The sequence below is a fragment of the Hipposideros armiger genome, unplaced genomic scaffold, assembly GCF_001890085.2.
Source record: "Hipposideros armiger isolate ML-2016 unplaced genomic scaffold, ASM189008v1 scaffold_539, whole genome shotgun sequence".
In the NCBI taxonomy this organism is placed as follows: Eukaryota; Metazoa; Chordata; class Mammalia; order Chiroptera; family Hipposideridae; genus Hipposideros; species Hipposideros armiger.
Genome location: NW_017731889.1, coordinates 690,803 through 713,980, shown reverse-complemented (window position 1 = coordinate 713,980; position 23,178 = coordinate 690,803). Strand labels below are relative to the sequence as shown.

At 50.3% G+C, this 23,178-nt stretch overlaps 2 protein-coding genes across 12 annotated transcripts in view; one reads left to right on the top strand and one right to left on the bottom strand.

The window, feature by feature from the left end:
* The window catches only part of FANCC (FA complementation group C), a 260,271-nt gene extending 258,469 nt beyond the window's left edge, over positions 1–1,802 (top strand). Inside the window, exon 15 of the mRNA XM_019668799.1 lies at positions 779–1,802. Within this exon, the coding sequence (XP_019524344.1) occupies positions 779–922 (144 nt within the window). The 3' untranslated portion in view covers positions 923–1,802. The remainder of the gene's footprint in view (positions 1–778) is intronic.
* The window catches only part of AOPEP (aminopeptidase O (putative)), a 433,403-nt gene that overhangs the window by 27,476 nt on the left and 382,749 nt on the right, over positions 1–23,178 (bottom strand). For 2 of the 11 annotated variants that reach the window (XR_002126899.1, XR_002126900.1), the window contains exons 16-17: positions 21,372–21,516; positions 64–157 (exon numbers count right to left, since the gene is read on the bottom strand). Coding sequence is in view for 6 of the 11 variants with exons in the window: in XM_019668789.1 (XP_019524334.1) it covers positions 21,376–21,516 (141 nt within the window). In the remaining 5 variants the exon portion in view is untranslated. Of the gene's footprint in view, positions 1–63; positions 158–17,486; positions 20,356–21,371; positions 21,517–23,178 lie in introns of those variants that run through there. The other 9 variants (XM_019668784.1, XM_019668795.1, XR_002126898.1 and 6 more) reach the window with 8 other exon arrangements.

The following is a 23,178-nucleotide window of genomic DNA, read 5'->3' as shown; positions in this document are numbered from 1 at the left end:
GCAGACCACCCCCCGAAGGGCCGGGTGTGGCGGTGGAGAGGAGGCTGTGCTTGGGCTACTTACACATTTGACTGAGGTGTCCGTATCAATTGGCGACCACAAACGAGTAGGGACATTACTCCAAAAACCAATGGCGGTTTCTTAATGTGGTTTGTGTCTAAAAAAAAATCACAATAAATTCTTCATGCAGCTAAATTGTGAGATTCTCACCCTTCCCTTTCTGCTGAGCTGAAATTTTTAGGAAAATACTTAAGGGCACCAACAACTCAGTGCTTTGAGACTGTGTTTAGCAGAACTAACAATTCCTGCATTTCCTGCTTCCCTTTAGAATCAGGTGTTAAAACCCTAGATGCCTTTGAAAAGCAAGTGGGCTCCAAGAATTCCATTTATAAAGGTGTTTGTGTGAAAACAGGTGGCATTTTCCAGTTCTACTAGTGTGAGCCTTTTGCAGAAAATCAAGCCTCAGCATGTTCATTTGCCTTTTCTCCACAGCACAGAATCAGAGCTCGTGACTGGCATTCCAGGAAACTTGCTTGCTTGTGGCCGTTCTGCTGGGAGAGCGTGACCATCAGGAATTGACTCTGCTCAGTGGACGGCCAGCCTCTGAGAACAGACTTGCTTTGCTAGTCATCTTGAAAACAAAACAAGAGCCCTTTGGAGCTGCTAGGAATGCGGCTGCTTTTCGGGAACAGGATGGTTACAGTTGGTCCACTGGACAAAGAGACGAATCCGTCTGGAAAGCGTTTTTAATTTGGCTTCTCTTCTGTCCACATTGCAGATGGCTCAGACTGATGAGATAACCCATGAGATTATCTGCTTCCTTGACCAGACCTTGTACAGATGGGATCGTCTCTGCGTGGAAGCCCCAACGTCGAGAAAACTGGCCAGAGAGCTCCTCACAGAGCTACACATGCGCGTCTAGCCCAGGCCCGTGGGACGTGTGGCTGCCACGTGGGGCCCAGACTCGCTGGGGCATGTGATGAAACGCTGGGACCACATCTCTGTGTGCCGAGCTCCCTCTGTGAGTTGTAACAGTGAGCCATAAATATTTTGGCAAGATCTGCCAATACAGATTTTACACAATGAGAAGACAGGTTCTTGAGCCCAAACTCAGCTTTATTCACGAATGACGGGATTACGCCTTTAGCATTCTCTACCTGCTCAACCCAGTGTGATTAGAGAATCACACTAAAGGGAAGGCTTGGATGGGAGAGCAGATTTATTTCCTTTTTCCCCCCATATCACACCAAGATGCACAACTATTACATGAATGTTTCAAAGTCTTTTGACCAAGAAATTGGTCCTGAACCACTGATCAGTGTAGAAAGCAACTTAGCCCTTTTTCACAGACCTCATTTTTAGAAGTGTTGTAATTGATATTGGTCTTTTAATCTACAGAGCTTTGAGATAAAGCCACACTCTCCTGGGTCCCTAAGAAATTCTTCAGCAAGGAGAGTTTCCTCGGGGCATCCCGTGAGCAGGCCAGGGAGCAGGAGAGCCCCCTCAAGCCCAGACGCAAGTGGTGGTGACAGGGACCACGGGTCCCTGGTGGGCACATGTGCCAGCCCCGCTGTGGAGACAGCACTGCTTAGCAATGAAGTAAAGCTGGTCGGTGCTAACTCTCCTACCTTTATATTTGCTAAACACTGACTGCTACATAGAGCTTGTATCGCCTCAGAGGTGGCCGACGGGAGATATAGGACATGATCTAGAAACACTGGCACAGATTACATATCAGTTGTCTTGTTAAGTGAAATGGGAATTGGAAACTTTTAATAAAGAATTGGTGACTCCAGGGTTAATATTTATTTAACATTAATTGAAGATTTTCTTTTTAGGTTTATTCTTAACTTGTATTGACTGTATGTTCTTTTGTGTATAGTCTGTTTGTCGAGTGAGTCAAGACTTTTTTTTATGTCCACTTTGATTTATGCATTACTAATCTCTGAATCTCCCTGTCTTGGCTCCTGCTTGAGGTATGAGTCAAGTTTTGTTAGATTAGAGTTTGAGCTTTTAGGGGAATTACTTGTTTCAGTGTGTGGATCCACCTGAAGAATTGAGAAAATCCAAGAACTTTTGACCCTAGCCTGCCTTGTGTGAAGTGTTATCGTATGGAAGGTGTAGTGTTAAAAGACTTTCATGACAACTGCCATCGTCACCACTTTCATGTTTCACTTGGAGTTGAGGATGCCTCTCCTACGGTGACTTTGGCTAAGGAGACAGTGACCAGCCTCTGGGGACATGAAGAAAGGGGCTTGGTGGCAGCGGGTAACCCTGGACGCGAGACCCCACTGGGAACTGGCCTCTCTTCTACGAGGACATCCATTCACAGTGTATTTCACAGCACACAGGCAAAACAAGATGGTCTCCACCTCAGACTGCTGAGGCTGCATTTCTGGAAGATTCTTTCCTGTCCTGATCACACGTCAGCCTGTTTGTAGTATCTCCCACTTCCTTTCCACAGCCTGTATGTTCGCCCAAAGTCTCAGATACTTGAGTTGGGAACAGAGTGGACTATCTTCATCCCAGTGAGTTCCCAGCAGCCTGGCAGGTCCTGTGATATAAGAGAATCTTCACCATCCATGAAGGCTTTCCTCAAAGAGAAAGCAGGCCCTGGTTGGTTTACTGAGCTTACTTTCTCCCCTTGCCCCTTCCCAACTTGATAAAGGTGCTAACAAGGAGAGGAAACACAAGCAAGCAGCGTGGGGAAGGGGCTGTTTCCCTAAGCAGGCGGGCAGCTAGGAAGCCTCACCAGCAGGCTTGACTCCTTGTGCTTCTGTTAGGGGTAAGGACTCTCCCAAAGCACAGATGGAGGGAGAGTGACACCCTCCCCTGAAAAGCCAGAGAGACAACTTGTGTGTCCTCAGCTCCGAGGCAAGCCCACACCCAGCCAGCAGGGAAGGACCCAGCAGGGCAGAGCGCGGATGGGCTGGGATGGATTCAGTAAACCACCTCTGCCAGTTGCCATAGATTTCCAGGACAGTCTGGACACGTGGATTCTTTCAGTTTTTTGAAAGAAGTTCAAAGAAGTAGGGGTCCAGCTAAAAATGGGCTCTGCTGAAAACGCCCAGTGAAGGCCACTGAGCCAGGTCCCCTCACTGGAGAGTCGAAAGCACTGAGGCCTGAGGTGCATATCACGTGGCAAGGCTGAGAGTAGAGGCCATATGGGGCTTACCGGCAGTGGGGTTCCTTCCACCAGTGTCTGTACCAGGCAGATGCCTTCCACCAGCAGCATATCTGATGAAGAATGGCTTAAACAAGGAAGACACCTGATGGCCTCAGACAGAATCCCGGGGTCAGCCTCACTGACATTCTCCTGACTTTCGTCTCCGAGGTGCTAGAAGGCTGCCAAGCCCAGGCCTCGTTGACAGCACCCAAGAAGGAAAAGGGTGGCAGGTCTCCGTCTTTTCCGCCAGCCACCCAGATCTGCCCATACACCACGGGCAGGACCCGGCCGCAGGCCATGGGATCAGCGCGGCCCTGCTGGTCTAAGGCCCAGGGCAGAGTCTCAGGCCATATGAAGCTGGAGCTTCAGGACCCTTACTACCCAGCCCCTTCTGAGGCCCTGGGAGAGGCCCCAGGTCTGTCCGTCATTTATTTTTGTAAAATTTGTAAAGAAATTTTAATTGCAACTGGCAAACATGCGTCTCTGTACACTCCTACCTGTTGGGCGTCGCAGGGATGGCCATGGGCACATCAGGGGCCTGGCTGAGGGGATGAGTTGACTCACCATCACTTTAGAGCAGGTCACAGTGGCCGTCCCAGAGCAGGAACAGCTCCCAAGAACTCCAGCACTACCCTGCACTAGCTCAGCCGGCATGGGACACAGGTGCAGGCCCAGGGGCTGTGTTACCTGGAAGCACGGCCTGTGCCACCTGAGGCACGTGGGTGCACAGGAGAAACAGGAGGGACATGTGGGGAATCCTTCCAAGTCCTAGAGGTTGGGCCTGGGATGAATTTGACAGAGGTTTTCAGAGACCTGACAGCAGCTCTATAAAATTTTTTTTTTTTTTTTAGCTGAGCCATCCTGCCACCTGTTGGCAGCTCAGTGGCTGCTCAGCTCGGGCCGGAACTCGAACCGCTGTTGCTCAGAGCTCACACTCTTGAGCGAGCTCTTAACCAACTGAGCCACTCGGCCGGCTTGCAGCTCTATAATTTTACGTTACCAATAATAGCAAGCTGTGCTGCTGAGAGAAATTTTTCCTGAGTCTCAATAATGAAGTTTTTTATAAAGAATGCTGGAGAAAAGACTGGATTCTCTTCTTTCTATAGAAAATATGTAAAATCGTTATCCTAAGAAGAGGTGACCAAAGAGGACAGAGCCAGAAACCACAGGGAGAGAAGGCATTCCCGAGCACCATCCACATGGGACAGTGTTACGTTTGTACAATTGTTAGCGTTTCAAAGTTTGTAATTTGTTTTATATTTTTTCATTTTAAATAAAATTATACCTAATTTTGTATTTATAAAACATAAGTCTTTCTCAGAAAAAGCTTCCTCCCACTTCCCAGCTATGGAAGCTTCAGGCTGCACAAAAGCCTAGACAGACCTGCCCCAGAAAAAGACCAATTACGGTTTATCCTCTCTGCTGGGAATCTTGCCACCAGACACCTAAAAGCTAGGGCCCTCTGCCAAGGAGGAAGGGACAGTGACTACAGGGCAGGCAGGGGCTGCTCAAACTCAGTGAAGTGCATCACACACGTACACGTATTTTCCCATAAGCCTGACATAAATAATATCACCACCACTTAGTACAAACTGAGTTGTTCTGTCTGTTGCTCTTCCCCCAGCTCTGGAGACAGGACACGTCCACAGAGCACGGCCCAGACCGTCTTGCTCGCGCGGCCACTGCTCAGACGCGTGGCCCTTGCGCGCCAGCCTCCACAGGCTCCCGGGAGTCCCGAGCGATGGCATCGACCGGGCTCGTGCTGCACTGTGGCTGCTTATAGGACCCAGGTAGCCCTGTTTTACTAAGGCCAGTGTACACGAGTGGTCACTCTGCCTCTGGACATGGGACATTGGGGGCCGTTTATGTCCAGAGGCATCTGAGAAAGCAGATGGCAAATGGATAAGCCTCATTTCTGGAGAAGCCCCTTGCACGCACGGTCCCGGGACCAACTCTGTTTTATTGGCGTTATTAGCCCTTCTCCACTTGGCCCCATTTCTTGCTGGTGGGACAAGGTGCTGGGACAAAAATGGGAAAGCGTCCCAGGGTCAGGAGAAAGCCATGATTTCTGTTGAAGTGCAGCAGCCAAGAACAGGGATTAGAACGGGGCAGGTGGAGGAGCTGGGATGCTGGCAGTGGGCGGGAATGCCAGAAAATCAGAGTGAGCCTGCCCTGTCCTCTGGCGGGGGCAACGCTGAGAACACACTGAGGAAGGGTCTTCCACACGCCACAAGGAACCCACACTGACTGCTTTCCGAGGAAGAAGAGATATGAATGTTAAGTGCTGTTCTCGCTTTGTGTTTCTCCTCTTTCAACTTGTTACCACCCCAGCCCACCACCAGAAGTCCTGCTAACGGGCTTCTTTCCTCGGCCGGACACTGGGTTTAACATGGATTCCACAGACTTTGTCATTTCTAAGTTACTAATCATCCCCACACCATTTCACTCCTAAAGAACCAAAATTAAAGCAAAATAAATGTGTCTTAAAGCCTTGTAAAATGCAGTCCCACAATCTGTTTATACCATGGGTCCAATCGTAACACTCACGTACAGCCTGGTAGCAAAGAAAGCTTATGATGTAGGACTTGTTCTTTTCCTAGTCCTGACGTAATCATGCTATCTTATCGTACTTGTTTTGCGTAGGAAACGTCTATACTTTGATCCTGAAAGCTTCACACTTAAATTTTCTGTGGAAGTAAAACGTCTCATAAATCAAAGTTGAAAATCACATCGGCCTCTGATGTTTCCCACAGTATGATGACTCTGTCTGCATCAGCCAGGATTCTTGGTGGCAAGCAACAGAAACAAGCACAAGGCTGACAAGAGAAGGGACCTGATCTAAAGCATATTTAAAAGCCCGCAGAATTATCAGGCAGACAAAGTTAGGTGCTCACCAGCCTGCATCTGTGACCCACGCCCCGCTTCAGAGTGGCCTGGTGAGGGTGCTGCTGCTGCTGCCACCAAATCCCATGCAGCTCTGGCAGCTGTCTGAGGCCTCCGGCAGGACACAGGCCTCTGCGCCCATTCTGTGAAGTGCTGGCCGGTCTCTGCTGGTGCATCTGACTGGGGGAGCCCAGGTCCCTGCCACACTTCAGCTGGAAGGGAGCTGGGAGAGCAAGGGATTCCCTTCTGTGGTGCTCTGGCCGCCACCCAATGGTATCTCTCATATACACGAAGGGGTCACAGCCGGGGTAGCTGAAGAGAATGAAAAATGTCCACACTACATGTCATCTGCTCTTTAAGACTTTTCTGGAGCACTTAAGAAGGCTGAGTCCCATGTAACAGCCAACACTCAGCAAGAAAAGGCAGAGGAGAGTCCTAGGCACAAAGCCAGCCTAAGGCTGCGTTTCTCCAATGCGACACTGTCGTAGCATTCCTGGCCTCTCCCACGAGGTGCCGGCCCAGGAGTGACCACCAAAGCTTCCTACTGACAGTGCCAAATGTCTCCTGGAGGGAACCACCTCTGCCCCCACTGCTCTAACTGGTGGCTGTCTCCTGGAAAGATGTCCTGGATAGAAACACTTAACGGTTACAGAGAGATGAATTAGACTTAACAGGATCCTAATAAGACAACTAGATAATCTGACTCCAAAATTCATATGGAAAAGTCAACAGCCAAGAACAGCCAGGGAAATTCTCAACGTGAAACATCATGGAGCAGGTCTTCCGAAGCTCCAGTCATTACAGGTTTGGTGGTACCCGAGGGAGCACAGGAACGCTCCCCATGGCTCCAGCCAAGTTCTCAGGCTCCTCCCACCGGTCTAGGCAGCACCTGACCTGTCCGCCCCTCCCTCCTCCCCGCACGACTTCCCTTGGCTGGCAGAACATTCCAGTGCTTCTCCACCTCAGCCCAATCTGGTCCCTGCTCCACGACCCCTGACCTCTTCCTGCTGGGTGCCTCTGCCGGCATGTCCTCACTCCGCTGGGCTTTGCCATGTCATCCCTCCTGGACTCACTGCCCATCAGGCTTCTCCACCTGGAGGTCAGCCGACTATGTAATTAACAAAGCTGGTTCCACCAGCCCTACCATCCCCCAAACCCACATCAGTTGATGGTAACTCCATCTTTCCAGTGACTCAGGCCCAATTCTCTGGTTATTCTGGATTCTTCTATCACCTCACTTCCAGTCCATTAGGACACTCCTGAATCTGACCATTTCTTGCCCTTCACTGCTGCTGCCGCCATCACTGACCCGGTGCCCCTGCGCCCGCCCTTGCTCCTGTAAGCAGTCTCAGTGATCCCTTTCCAGTATGACAATGTCACACCACTGTTCAAAGCACCTCAAAAGCGCCCCTCTTCATTCAGCAAAACCCAACATTCTTAAAGTGGCTTTTAAGGCCCTAAACAGCCTGGACCTTCCTTTGCTCTCTGACGTCATCTCCCAATATCCTCTATGAGCCTTTCATCCACCTGTGCCGGCCACATGGGCCCTCTGGCAGTTACTCAAGCACACTCCAAACCCAGGGCCTTTGTGTGGATTTTGCTGACCCGCCATCATGCATGGCCAATTCCCCTGCCTGCTCACAGGTCACTGCCTCCATGAGGCCTCCGTGACCACCCCACTGACAATAGCACCCACTCTCCACGCCTTACCCTGCACTAGCTTGGCTTTTGTCCCTCACACATACCACCTTCTAGACACCATATTTTGTATTATGTTTACTCTTGTAATATATATGATAATTATAGTAACTTATGTATTGTTTACTCTTCCTTGACCATCTCCACTACAAGTGTCTGGAATAGTTGTACGTATACAAGAGGTGCCAAATAAATATTTGTTGAATTAGCCTGTATAGGGATTTAGTGTATGATACAACAGGCATTTCCATCAATAGGAAAAGATGGTGATGGAAAATCAAGTTGGAGCTCTACTTCTGAGATGAAAATAAACATCAAAAACAAAATGCCCAGCCTCTTTCTTCACCAAATGTCAGTATCTGGAGGTCTGTTCTCTGGGGCTGTGGGTTTTCTCCACAGAAGGCTCTAGCAGTCTTGCTGCTTGGAAAGAGGCAAGGGACGGGGAGGTGGGAAGGCTGCTGCTCTGGGAAGACGATGATTACTAGGATAAATAAATAGTTTATAAAACCAGAGCTTCCCAAAATGTCGAGAATGTTCCTGCATTTCATTTTGAATTTCTGCCTCCTCCTTAGTTTGCAGACTTTCATGTAAACTTGTTTTCAGCTCTTGGGCCCCTCCCCGCTCCCCGCACCCTCCACCCAAGTCCCTACCTGGGTTCTGCAAGTTCAAAGCCTCTGTGGGGTCACTGCTTCAGGAAGATTTCTTAGTCCCCTGGGGGAGAGGGTGCAGGGGGGAGTAGGGGAGGTGGGAAGGGGCCTGAGGCTCCAGCCACATTACTTGCAGACTTCCAAGAACCCTCCGTTTTGAGCCCTCCAGGGCTCTTTCTATGCAAGATGCAAAACCAGAAGCAAACCCGAGATAGCACAGAAGAGGGATAAAATGGACAATACAATAATAAAAAAACAAAATAACCCAAAATCTAAATACAAATAACTGGGGAAAAAATATAAATTTGCAGCACATGACAAAGAACTAATTTTCTAACTTCTAAAGCGCATCTATTAATCAATAAGTAAAAGGCCATCAACTTATGGGCCAGGGACACAAACACTGCATACAAATTAACATTAATTAGCGGGAGGAATACACAGGACTTTGAAACGGCTTTAAAATGTATTTAACACAGCTTCCGAGAAATGCAAATTATTTTTTCCATATCAGATTGGAAAAGACAAAAATATTAACATTTAAAATTTATACATCCTCTGTGGAGTACAGCATAGGGAATAGAGTCAATGGAATTGTAACAGCTATGTACGATGCCAGAGGGGTAGTAGGTTGGGGGAGGGAGGTATCACCTTGTGAGGGGTGTAAATGTCTAACTATTATATTGTTTCGCACACCTGAAACTAATAAAAAATAAAAAATAAAATTTATAAATCCTGGAAATAGTGTGGTAACAGAATCACCATATGATCCAGCAATTCCACTTCCAGATGTGTCTCCACAAAAATGGAAAGCAGACTTGGAGAGGTACTTGTCCACACGTGTTCACAGCAGCATTACTCCCAATAGCCAAAAGGTAGAAACAACCCAAATGCCCATCAATAAGCAAAATGTGGGGCCGACCGAGTGGCACATTGGTTAAGAGTTGACTTGGGATGCCAGAGGGCCCCGGTTCGGATCCCACACATGAGGGCCAGTGACACTGCCCTCTACAGCTAAGATGCTGAACAACAGCTCGACCTGGAGCTGGGCTGCCGTGAGTCGCCGGCGACGGCGTACACTGCAGCCCCTGCTGCAGTGGGTTGCCATGGGCTACTGTGTGTAGCCAGAAGCCAGCGTGAGCGGCCAGCAGCCGCAGTGAGTGGCCGTCCAGAAGCCGGCGACTGATCTGCCTCGCCTGGGAAGAGAGCAATGATGGTGCCAACTTGGGCCAGTGAAGCAATGTTCTCCCAACTAGATTGAAGAACAAAAGGACAGCAACTTATCTGTTCCCCTTCCCCGATTCCCCAGCGCTGTTCCCATCCACAATTCCCCAATAAAAATCTTTAAAAAAAAAAAGCACAATGTGGTCTATACACAGAATGGAATATTATTCAGCCTTAATGTGGTCTATACACAGAATGGAATATTATTCAGCCTTAAAAAGGAGTCAGTCACAAAGAGACAAATACTGTATGATTCCCTTCATATGAAGTACCTGGAGTAGTCAAGTTTATAGAGACATAAAAAAGAATGGTGGTTGCCAGGGATGGGAGGGGAATAAAGAATGGAAGGTTATCACTGCTTAATGAGGACAGAGTTTCAACTTTGGGAAGATGAGTAAGTTCTGGAGATGGATGGTGGTGATGGTTTCACAACAATGTGAATGTACTTAATGCCACTCAATTATACATTTGAAAATGGTTAAAATGGTAAATTTTATGGCCATTTTACCAAAATAAAAACATTAATTTAAATATATATTTCATCTAGTGACAAAAATCCAATTCTTCAGAGGTGCTCCCTCATTTCAGATTGCGTGGATCCCACCATGAGCAAATCCAGGATCTATCCCATGAGTTTACTGTACCCCTTCATATGCAGGATGGCTGACTAACTGCAGCACTGTTTCAAACAGCGGCCCACCGGAATCAACTCCAAGGTTCATTGGCAGAGGGCTGGTTAAATAAATGAAACAAACCAACAATCAAAGAGTAGCACACACCTTTATAGCTGATGCTAGGCCATTATCAGGGTTTCACATAAATTAATTTCACAACCACCTAACAAACTTATCCACGGTTTACAAATGAGGAAACTAAAGCTAAGAAAGGCTTCACAGATGACATCTAGCAGGGCTGGGCTCGGAAACAAGGAACCTGTGGACTACTGTACACTACGGCGACTCTCGGACAGTGAAGCCATCAGAACAGAAGCAAGTTTTCCTCCACCTGTTCATCTGCTCCTTTCTCCAAATCCATCACGCTTAGAAGATTGACAGGAAAGGCTCGAAGGATGTGCCCCAGCAAACATGTCTGCACCCGCTGCCCTCTGCAGAGATGGAGCAGGCTGGCAACTGGTCTTTCCATGTGACAGAATAGCTGGAGATCGGCACATCCACTGAACGTTGCCTCTGTTCTGATGGCTCCACTGTCCGTGTCGCCGTAGTGTACAGGGTTCCTTGTTTCCGAGCCCAGCCCTGCTAGATGTCACCTGTGGGGCACATCCTTCGAGCCTGTCCTGTCAATCTCCTAACCGTGATGGGTTTGGAGAAAGGAGCAGGTGAACAGGTGGAGGAAACCTTGCTTTCTGCTCACCTATTGTTTATATGTGTTTGCACATCTGATGTATGAAAAAAAAAGTTGTAATCAATAAATAAAGATGCCTGTTTGCCTGTTCTGAGAGCAGCTTACTGTCAAGTGATGCCATGAAGGAAAGGAGGCCTGGGCGCCATGTGTAACTTTAAAAGGAGACGTCTGCACTGGTGTTCTCTGAAGTTGATCAGCATGTGGCGTTTTTATAGCTTATTCAAGGACTTAGGTTCCAGCATCAGACATGCGTTTTCTAGAAAAAAAGACTTGCTCATTATGGTTGGATCCATGTATCCCAACCCAGAGGGAGGTTGGCCTGAGAACTGGGGTTTCTGGAGCACCTCCCCCCCCATGTTGTGCCATGACCCGACTTCCCAAATGTCACTCTGTCTGGTCTCTGTGACAATGAACACTCACATCCTGCTCCACAGAACAGCCTCCTCTGCCGCAGATGCACTGATGCCGCGATTTCTGCACTTCTCTCTTCCTTGACATATAATTTATTAAAGCAAAGAAATCAGAAAGCTACAATTCTTTTCCCTTAAATTATCTGTCTTTCCTTTATAACCCAATATAAACACACACCTGTATGGTCCAACCAGCAAACACTGTAAGGAGCTCCTACTTAATCTCTTATTTTCCCCCATAATTCACTTTTCTTGCGCCTCGCTCCTTAAATGTAACCTGTGTCACAGTGTTGTCAGGCTTCAATCATGCAGCTGTGGAAACCTGAGGCATCGGGGTAAGAGCGTTGGGGTCCTAACCCGAGGCTGCCTTTCAAATCTTGCCCAAAACGTCCTCTCCAGCCCTAGGACAAGCACTTTTGCTTCTGAGGTCTGTTCTGCGAAACCTCCTGCAACAAGGGAGGACTATTATTAGAGCAGAAAAGAGCTTTCTGACTTCGGGGCTCTGGCACCTGCCACCCTACCCCACAGGCAAGAACACCTCCAGGGCTGGGCTTGCAGTGGAACTATGCTCAGAGGCCTGACTGAGCGGAAGGAAACTACAGGCAGGAGCACCAGGAAGGCTTGCTTCTGAGATGGTGCCACAGGGGCTGTGTGGGCAGGCGGCGCGAGGCTCCCCTAGGCATGCATTCTGCGGAGGGAGCCCCCATGTCTCCCCCCCACCCACCCCCCAGCAGTGACAGTGGTTGGGTACAGTGCCCGGCAGCCAGCACAGGCTGGGTGAGTGTAGGTGGGGGTGGGAGGCTGGGGACAGGTCTTTGGAGCAGTTTTCCTGTCTCCCATTCTAGCCCTTGGGGCTGAGATGCCAAACCCTTGAACTTGTTTTATTTCAAACAACGTATTTCGCAGGGACTGGGTTAGTTTTGTGTGTGCTGTCTGGAGAAGATGGAAAAGTGTGGTCAGAGGCCTTTCTCTGCAATGCTGCTTTTAGCCTTGCTGCGTGCGCACACACGGGTTTTCCGGGTTTCACTGGGCCTCCCGAGGGCCGGCCTGCTTCTGCTCTGATGGACATGTCAGGATGCCCACCCGCCACCCAGGCGGCAAGCTCAGGGGCTAGTGCTAGTCCTGGGGACGTTTGTAGTTTGCAGTTTTATGGTCGCTTTCTTCCGGCTCAGGCTCAACTCATGCTCCTCTCCCTTTTTTCACACCCTCTAGTCATCGGACTGGAACAAAAATGCCTTATTAGCAGACCAATCTCCCTGGACAGCACAAAAGGGTGGGAAAAGATCTATAAAACTTCACTCTTGAAAAGCTCCAAAAGGCCTCTCCTCCCTTCCACCTTGTAAAGCCCCAGGTTATTGTCATCTTGTCATCCGGACAGTGGCCTGGGGCTTGAGTTCATGCCCTCCCCCACTGAGCTTGGCCTATGGGCACTGTCCTGGGAGGTGCAGGCAGCTCTTCAAACCCCCAGGCCCCTCAGGCTCCAGACATCCAGCCGTGACCTTGGGCTGAAATGGCTCCAGGAACTCCAGGCTTGGGGCTGCCACCTCTGGGCCCGTGTAGGTCCATGCAGTGGCTAAGGCCTGCACAGAGGGCACTCGCCCTCTCTCCGCTCCCAGAGGCGACGCAGTACAAGGTGCCCGAGAGGCGTGCTGCAGGGACTGTCTTACCCCAAAGCTACCGTACTCGTCACCTGCTGGCAGAGAGCCAGGGGCAGCTCTCCCTCCCTGCCTTCTCCGGAATGGGGCGTGGCAGGCCCTGTCACCTCAGGGAGGCTGGCCATTGGAGGCCACAGGTCTGGGACACCCAGAGTTCTGTTTGGCAGGAGACACGCTGGTACAGACTGTCTTGCTTCCCAGGGTGGGTCTGCCTCACTGAAGAGCTAGGCAGATTCCTTCACACATTTCTCATTCCCCCGCCCAGCTGGCTGGCTGTAGGCTGAGGAGGTGGCTTGCCTAGAACCGAAAGCTCTGAAAACATTGGCCCTTGATCATAAGTCATTGAACTTTGCTCTCCAGCCACCCTGTGCATTTGTCTTTGGTAAGGCAGACTGTGGTGGGGTGACCACTGTCTGAGCAGACGCCCTATGAGGTGTGATCAAACAATACCGGTGAATGTTTAAAAAAAAGTTATTACAGTAAAAGACACATTGTCATTAATCCCCCTCCAAATTCTCCCCTGCGCTTTGAACACTTAATTCCATCCTTCTTGCCACTTTCTGAAGCAGTTCTGGAAGTCCTCTTTCATGAGTGTCTTTAGCTGCACTGTCATGGCTGCCTCGATGTCCTGAATCATTTTGACTTTGGGGTAGAGCCAGAAGTTGCCTGTTGCCAGACCCAGTGAATAAGGTGGATGAGCACACACCATAATGTTTTTATTTGATAGAAATAGTATACCAGAAGCGATGTGTGACAGGGAGCGTTGTTATGATGGAGGATGATTTATGGCACACTTTAAAACACACCTTCTCTGGCCGGCCAAGTGGCTCAGTTGGTTAAGAGCTCACTCAAGAGTGCAAGCTCTGAGCAACAGGGTCGCCGGTTTGATTCCCGGCCCGAGCTGAGCTGCCAACTGGTGGCAGGATGGCTCAGCTAAAAAACAAACAAAACAAACAAACAAACAAACAAAAAACCCACACCTTTTCTCAACTGTAGCTCACACCCGACTGACTGAACCCAACAAGTTGAAACTTGTCACTAAGGTTTGATGCACCACTTCCCTTATTGAAAATCCTTGCTTTTCTGTTGGATGGCACTCGGCAGAAGCATTCACCATATTTTGTGATCAGAACGGAAAGGCTCCATGTCACACATCGCTTCTGGTACGGCAATTTGTCAAAAACATTACGGGTGTGTCCTCATCCACCTTATTCACCCAATCTGGCACCGTGCGACTTCTGGCTCTTCCCCAAAGTCAGAATCACCATGAAAAGAGACGTTTTGAATCGATTCAGGACACAGAGGCAACCACGAAAGTGCAACTAAAGACACTCACGAAAGAGGACTTCCAGAACTGCTTCAGAAAGTGGCAAGAACGATGGGATAAGTGTGTTTGAAGCAAGGGGAAGTATTTTGAGGGGGATTAATGGCAATGCGTCTTTTATTGTAAAGACGTTTTTAATATTTAAACATTCACTGTATTGTTTAATCACACCTTGTACATGGTTCCCTTGGCCCCATCCCCAGGCCTCGGGGGGTGGGGGTGGGCTTTACACAGCGTCCAGGGGATCAGGATAGAACGCCCAAATGTACCGGAAACATCTGAAACCTTGAAGAGCTCGGCTTATCCCTGAAAGGGATGGCTTAAGGTTAGAGGTGCAGCTTACATTTCTGCTTCCTACATTTGGGGCACTGGGTTCTGCCTGCTAATGTGACATCTCTGTACCTTGCTCGAGATGGAGACTGTTATTTCCATGTTTTGATTTGAAATTCCAATAAAAATAAATGCTTTGAAACCTTTAATCCTAAAATAGAGGCCAAGAGGGAGAACTGAACTGGCCCCTCCGTCTCCATTTCCTGCCTGGTCTGGTCAGAGCTCCAGCCTCTTCTGCGCTGGCTGCCGCCCAAACGCCTGGCGCTGGGAGCCTGACGGCAGCGAGGGCTTGCAGTGCCCCGGCACCCCACCTCCTTCCAAAGCTCAGCCCCTCAGCCTAACCCGGTGCGGGAGGGCACAGGGCTGCCTGTGGCTGGCCCGGGGGGCCACTTCCCCCACACGTGGGGCATTCGGGACATCAGAGGCTGACGGACTGGGATCTGACCACAGGTTGACCTGGCAGACCTGCTCTGAGAAGGGACAGGGCCTGTGCTCTAAGGGTCAGAGAAGCACCTGCACTTCCGGAGGCTTTGTTCTCCTGGGACAGCTGCTTGGCAAAACCAATTAACTCGCTCAGAGAACAGGATCGCCACTTCTCACCCCTTGAATGAACCTGTACCCTCCAAGTTAAAACACTGCTGGTCCTGTGCCTCAGTGCTTGGCCTGGGTACTGCCAGCTGCCTGGCTTGATGATGTCCCCATCCCTAAGGGGCCCGGTGGACCTGGCTGCCTCACAAGGAGGGAGCCTGTCACCTAACATGGGTTTCACTTCTGGGGTGGGGGTGGGGTTGCATAGCAGCCCCTGTAGAATGGCTGGTTCCTGCTTGGCTGGTCAATGCTGACAGCATTTCAGGATTCACACACAGCTCAAGGAAGCTGTACTGACAAGCAGCGGAGGTGGGGGTGCTGGGGTTCCTTGGCTTTCACTAGACCAGGCGACCAGTAGTGGCTTGTGGGACCCTCCTGTCCTGGTCCCTCTGCTCAGTGGAAACATTAACTTGCTGAGAAACAGGCTCATTCTCATCAGTGTATATCCTACGCTCAGCCCAGGGACCAGAGGTCAGAAATTGTGCTAAGTGAGCCCAACTCCCATTCAGATGGGCCCATGACCTCTCAATGGTGACTTAAGTGTAGCCAACTGAAGTTCAAGCTTCCATGCCTTCTAAATCAGGGGCCCAGGACCACCCTTAGAGCAAATTGACTCAGGAGCGAGGGCGAAGACAGTGTCCCTGAGGAGTTTTGTTACTGAATGAACAGCTCACACCAAGAGGTACTGGGGTGGGGAGAAAAATGCTGAGCCACATGGACCCACATTTATATGCTGTCACTTAGTATGTGACCTTGGCAACACAATCTGTCCAGGGCTGGTCCCCAGTGGGAACCCAGGAAGGGCAGGCACACCTTCACTGGCACACCACATCCCGGGTGTGGACGGTGGGACTCCTGGGTCCTCTGCAAACACCCCCGGCTGGCATCTCTCAGAAGGGACTATGGTCGTGCTGGGAAAGGGTCCGAGTGGAGCACAGCGTTTCTAACTCAGGTCCTATCAGGAACCCTGGGTGGTCCGCCAGCTCCTAATACAGTTATTTTTTAACAGATGAGCCACTTAAAAATGTGGAGTTCTAGTTTTAGGTACCTGTCTCCTTACTGACTGGCAGCCCTTGGCCACAGCTTCCTCCCCAGCACGTTCTCTATGGCTCTCTCAGAAAACACTAGAGGGGCAAGCTCAGAAAGCCCCTTTGTTCCATCTGTATCAAGTGGGATGAAGTGGGTAACTGGGTGTGGCTGGAGCAGACAGGAAGCCCCTTCAGAGGCCGGCTTCCTCTTCCTCACTCACTGGGACACCACCTGGCACAAGATGCTGTGTCTGCCGGCAGCACAGGCCAACCACCCACAGGATCGGTCAAAACTTGGGGTGTGGGTTCTGATGGCTCTTGCACGACTGACCGCCGCCCGCTGGCCATGATCAGTGCTCAGAACCAGTGGCAGGTCTCAGTGGCCCCGGGAGGGAGGGGACCAGCCATTTTTCTAAAGGTTAGAGTGTGGCTCTAACCTGCTGGAACAGCAAGGCCGGCTGGTGTCCACAGCCCACGGGAGGGGCCGAGCGTCTTCCTCACGTGGGCAGGTGCTGGCTGTGTCCATGGCCCTTCCTGCCCTGCCTAAGAGGGCAGAGCACACGCCGATCAGAGGGAGGAAGCATTGTTTATTCTTCATAGAAAACAGCGTTCTTGTGTTTATTCAAATTTAACAATCAAATTTTGATTCTTCTACCAATATGGTAAACACAGCAGACATCATCATAGTCAGAGCACATGTAAGAGCAAAGAGCAAACCCTTCTGGAAAGACAGTCACTGCTAAACAACTCTGAGGACCACGAGCTTTGAATGAAGGAAATGTGTTAAAACCATGCTTCACCCCAAATAGGCCGGACGCAGTGAGGAGGCCACAGCCCGAGCCAGGCAGGGCCGGCGTGGGTTCCTGTTCAGTCTCGGGGCCCAGCCCCTGCGCCATTACATGACGGCACCACCCTTGTGGCTTTGGGGGAGTTTTAAACCATCATACCCTTTGGATGATACTGGGAAGTTTTTGGTTTTTTTGAAACTTCCAACATTTGTGGGAAAGAAAGGAGATGTCAGCACCAACACCTCCCCCCGCTCCCCAATGCCTCCACGTGGAGCAGAAGAGCCCGCATACAGCCTCGGCCTTCTGGGATACTAAGGCTGCCTGTTAAACTACCTTTTGTTTTCTTTTAAGAAAACAGCATTAAATTCAGAAGCAAACAGGAATACAAAAACACTTACATTTTATTATTAATACATCTTAGATTCATATCCTATACTTTTACAAAAAAGTATAAAATTTTGGGAAAAAACTAAATAATGGACTCATCAATCAAAATAATTCTGTAGAATCTTTCTGAAATGACCCAGCGAAGAACATCAAATGGTGTTCACTGGTCCCAGTATACAGAAACCCTGTGCCTTTCTGGAATTACAGAAATATCCAATACAGCCATATGCTGAGGGGACTGCCGCCAAACGTCCAGCGGGTTTTTTGATGTGTCTCAGATTATCTTTAATTATTTGTGTGAAAGAACTGAAGAGACGGAATTCAGGTGCAGTGTGCTGAGGTGGCATGTCAGGGTGAGGGACAGAGACCCAGCCCCGTGGAGCTCCTTTACGAAGGTGCGCCTGTCACAGGCGCTCTGCTGAGAGCCGCCTCTGGAAGAGAAGCACCATGGTGCGGACGCTGCTGTCGGCCGATGGCTTTAGCAGCCTGTATCCTTCCTTTGATGTCCAGGGTCAATGCGATCCTGGTCCCACCAGGGCTACGAGGAGATTATGAGAACGAATCTCGCTGTGATCTTTCCTGCAAAGGAAACAGCAATAAAATTTATTGCCGGGTCACAACAGAGGGATTCTTGTAAACGGGTAACTTTGTGTGCCTCTGCTCTCTGCTCTGGAGACAGGACTCAGTGGAGAACAGGTCGAGACCCAGACCACCACTCACAGCCCCGAGGACAGGGCTTATGGCTGGCCCCGGCCGGCCCCGGCCACTCTCCTTGCTCGCACGTGGCTGTGAAAGCCAGTGCTATCACCCAGGCTCCATTCACAAGACAGACGCGAGAGAGCGAGCCCTTTCAGACCTGCATCCACTCCCATGGCTCTCAGACAGCTCGCGACAGTGACAGAAGCCGGCAGAGGCAGTGCCTGCATCACACATAGCATGGCGCTCTCTGCACGCACTCTGCCTTCAGGGCGGAGCTCATTCCTGTGGAGCTTTGTGGTTCTACCAACATCCACACCTCAGGACCACATACAGGTGGGCGCCATGCTGCTGCTGGGGTCTGGTGGGCGACGCCGAGGCTGTCTTCTTGTGAGTGGCGTCCCGGCTCCTGAGCCTCTGGGCACATACAAACAGGAAGGCTTTTTGCTGGAGGGCTCGACTCCTGTTCCTGCTGAACTGAGCCAGTGTGTAAAATGAGAACTGATATCAGCTCAGTAGGCACCGGAGGACGGGTCCAATCGACAGCCGAAGAAGCAGTGCCTGGCAGGAGCGGCTTGGCGACCTCCGCGGGGCTGCAGGAGACAGAGACCTAGGCTGCAAATACAAGAGAGAGTCACGGTGCTCGGGCAAGAACAACAAGGCTGTCCTGTGAACGCACCCAGTCTGGCTCACATGCAACCAACCACCGGCATGGTTTTACTCGATTTTTGTGATGCAATTGGTTTTATTTAGTTTTTTTATAAGATTACTTTTTGCAGCTTTGAACACATTTGACCTTTCAGAGAGATGTCTAATTAGTGGATGTATAGTTCTGCAGACTTTCAGTACACTCCTTGCGTTTGTGACAGGAGGAAGTGCATCGTTGGGGCTGAGCAGATCTCTCCTCCAGAACTGTGCTCGGCCTCGAGCTGACCGCTCAGCGGCGGCCTCTGCCCCAGCGGCTCCAACTTAACTGTCCCCATCTCACCTTCTCTTCAGGTGCAGAACTTAGCCACTGTGAACAAAGCGGAAACCAGTCACTGTTCACCAATCAGCTAAGCTCTGCACCTCGTCAGAGAGGTCGTCGGCTGGGCTAGCGAGAGGCCGGCGAGTGTCTTCTGCGCCGCTGGCTTCTTGTTTCCAGAGAAGAGCTAGGAGAGGAGTCTGTTCTCCGAGCTGCAGGGAGAGAGTGACTATGGCTTCCGGAGGAGCAGCCAAGGTCGTGGTTGCGTGGTAATCCCTGGCAATGTGATTTTAATCTTAAGTCACAAATCAGCATGCCAGGAACCCAAGCAGCCAGAGCAGTCGGGAGCCACCGTGCCTGCGCGCTCAAGCCCACACCGTGTGCGCCCACTTCCTCGGACACGCAGCGACGACACCGCCTCCAGGCCTGCTACGCTACCAGCTGGGTTTCATTTTGTTGTTGTTCGTTTACTTGGTGTCCTAGAGGTAAAACTTTTTAAATCAGAAGGACTCAGAGCTGACCATACAAATGCCAGCGCAGTTTTAAATCACGACATGAAAAGAGCACAGGCAGCCTGTGGCAGTGCGTGACAACACGGCTGTCCTTACCTTCAACCCCAGGGCACAGATGCTAAGGGATCTGGGGTATCCGGGGGACCCCTCTCAGGCTCAGAAAGAACCCCAACTGTTAGAAGGTGCAAGTCATTGGTCTTCACTGAGAAAGCGGGGGCGAGGGGCGGGGGGCATGCATATGACCCCTGGTTCATCTGGGGAAGGCAGGGACAGCAAGGACGACTAGAGGGGAGGCAGGAAAACCGCACACTCGTCACGGGGACCACACCTCTGCCAGGTGCTTGGGGCACACAACTCACGGCGAGACTTATGAGAGCTACGTCGGCTGTGGTTTCCACAGCTCGGAACACGGGGCAGGATAAGGCACAGTCTGCCCAAGCGACACATTTCAAGGAACACACACTCTCCCTGAAATTAAACATCTAAAGAGAAATGTGATTTATACAGATCACTGTGTGAGGCTGGCAACAAGATAACGGTGCAACGGTTCCATTATTTACACTGGCCCATCTGTGACAAGGACCCGAGGCCGCCCGGAGCTTTGGGCAGTGTCTGCACACAGCTGTGTCACTACAAGATGTACAGCCGCTGCCACCACTGCCGTCTCCTGGCCGACACGGCTCCTAGACTCTTCTGGAAGAACAGGATCACACTTTAGAAAACTTTTTTCTCTCCTCAGTATGAAAGTTCTCTCAGCTAAATAAGATACTTAAACATTATAGACAGAAATGGTGTTCATATGAGTAAAACATTAGAAGCAAACTCAATGTCCAACAATGGATTAAGAAGACCAATATAAAATATTAAATATCCAATAAAATATATATTGATAGAGAAGCTATATAATATGAAAAATGCTTGAGGTTTGATGTTAAGTTTAAAAAAAGATACAAAATTAGACATACCCTATTGTATAACATGTAAAACCTTGCAGAAAAACTGAGAAGACACAGAAATGATGATTGTTAGAGCAAAAAATAAACTTATTATCCCACAGTCCTACTTTAAAACTTTATGCACCATTGCTTACTTTTAAAATGCAGAAACCTACATTTAAAACCTGACTGCTAGGATGTAAATCTAGCAGGCCAATTCCAGGCACATTTAACTGCAGAAGCGATTTTTTAATATTTTAGGATGCCCACTCCACCGTGAGCTGGGGACAGATTCTGCACAGACATGGAAGCCTGCCTGAGGACAGGCGGCGGCGTGATGTGTGTGGCCGAGGCCCTCCTGCCAACCTCTGTGGTCAGGCGGGGACAACCTGGGGAGGAGAAGGTCAGGTGCTCACACAACCCCAGATGGTTTGGGAGGGTTTGGGCAGCCTGGGAACGCACTCCCGTGTCAGTAAGGTGTTCTCCTGACTTTTGCTTCTACTAGTAACAAAATGACGCCAAGGAGAGCCAGCTGCTCTGCCCGGGGCGGACAGCCCCTGCTTTCTGGTGGCCACTCACCAGATGATGTGCTGCAGGGCCTTGGCCTCACGCTGGCGGCAGGTGCCCTGCTTTCCAAGGCCAGCGGGCCACCCGAGCTGGAGCAGAGGACTGAGGCCGTGGGTGCTCTTGGCTCACCATTTAGTTATTGATTTGTTTGGCTCCTAAGAGGAATCTCCAGGAGACACAGTGGGGACAGGACAGTGAGAGAATTACCTCTTTAAAATAACATCTCGGCCACCACCTGAGCTGAGCATCTGTCCATCTGCTCCTTGGTCAGCTCAAAGCAGCGTCGGGCGAGCTGCTGCTGCCTGGCGTCCTCACTCACCATCAGCTCCCCGTAGAGGTAAATGCCCATGGCCTGTGGAGACACAGAGGCCAATGAGGAGAAGCAATTCTGCGTCCGCACATGCACCGTCTATGCCTGTTTCACACAAACCTGCTGGTTTAGAAACTGCAAAGACCCAGGAAAAGAGAGGACAGTTGAATGGTTCGACCCTGGAACCTGTCGCTTTCAATCCCCTTCTCCTTCCTGTTTTCATTGAAACTCCAAGGAAGTCTCAGCTGTCAAGTCCGTCCACAGAACCTTGGCGATTCAACTGATGACGGACTGAACGTTTCTCTAGTGGTGACTGTGTCAGGAATGCTCTGGGTAGAGACAAGGAGGGTCACATAACGGTGACCATGGAAGCCTGTTGTGCAGCTGAAAAAAGCATCTAGGTGCCCAGCATACATCACAGAGACACAGGCCTCCTTCCTGGGAAAGGGTGTCCCTAGGCACTGCTGGGAAACGAAGGCCACCAGGTCCCACGGCAGCCACGGGCCAGAAGAGTCATCATGCCCCCTGGGGAGAGATGCCTGCTGCTTCGGTCCAGCCCGACCCAGTTCTCTCAACAGTCCCACCACTGCGGCAAACACTGGCTCCACTGTTTCCGACACAATGCTGCAAACACTCCCATCTGCCTTTCCCTCCAGTTTTAAAAACAGCCAATTATGTTCTGGAAGACCAAAGACCCCTTTGGTTCTGCCTTCTCTCTTGTTCCAAGCTTAGTTATGCCCTGGACTGCATGCTGTGGGAGCAAATTAAAAGAAGGATCTCAAAGACAGCACGAGCTTGGTCTAGTTAGCGGTTCAAAAATTCTTTCCTGAAAAGGCTGAGATATTAATATATATGGTAATCCTTATTTGGCAAAGACGGTGGTTCTAAGTATACTGCAGTTCATTTTGGTTTTCAGAATAGACCTTAAATGTCTCTTGCATTTGGTCCTTTTTATACTTCCCTCCGTGTTTCCAAACACCTCCTGCTCCACTGTGCAAATGTGACATTTCTTCTGGTACAAAGTCGTGTATTTTTCTTTGTGGGAATACTGAGCCCTTACTTGCTGGCAGCCCCCCATCCTCAGGCCCTCTCAAAAGTCCTTTTGTTTGCCCTACCCCCACTCTCCACCCCAGCTGAAACATGGCTCCATTCTGTTCAGCCCACAGTGCTCGCAGAAAGCTCGCTCACAGGCACAGTGGTCACGCCAACAGGAATGTGCTGAAGGCCGACTCACAGAGGCAGACAGAGCCCAAGGCACATGCACCACCACGGAGAGCCATGGCGGGACAAGTGTGGGCGGGCACAGAGGCAGCAAGGAGGACAGCCCCAAACACGGTCACGCACACACACGCTTCCTGTGGCGACTCCTTGGAAGATGGCCACTTTCCCCTGGTGAACAGTGAGGAAAGTTCTCACAGGAAAGACACTTGGCACAGGGTCTGGCCTGGAGAGGCAGGTGCAGACACAGACCAGGCTGTTATAGCCGATCAAGGCTCTCCCAGTCTAATCTTCACACATATTTTAAATTAGGGTGAGTGGAGGCACAGACATGGCCCTGACCTGGACCTGCGAAGCTGCACTTGCCTCACCTGGTGACGGCAGTGGGCCTCAGCTAGAGAACATCAAGGGCGCCTCGGAGGGGTATGGCTCAAATGTAAAGGGACACCAAGAGAGAAAAATCAGCTCAAGCATGTGGTGGGTGAG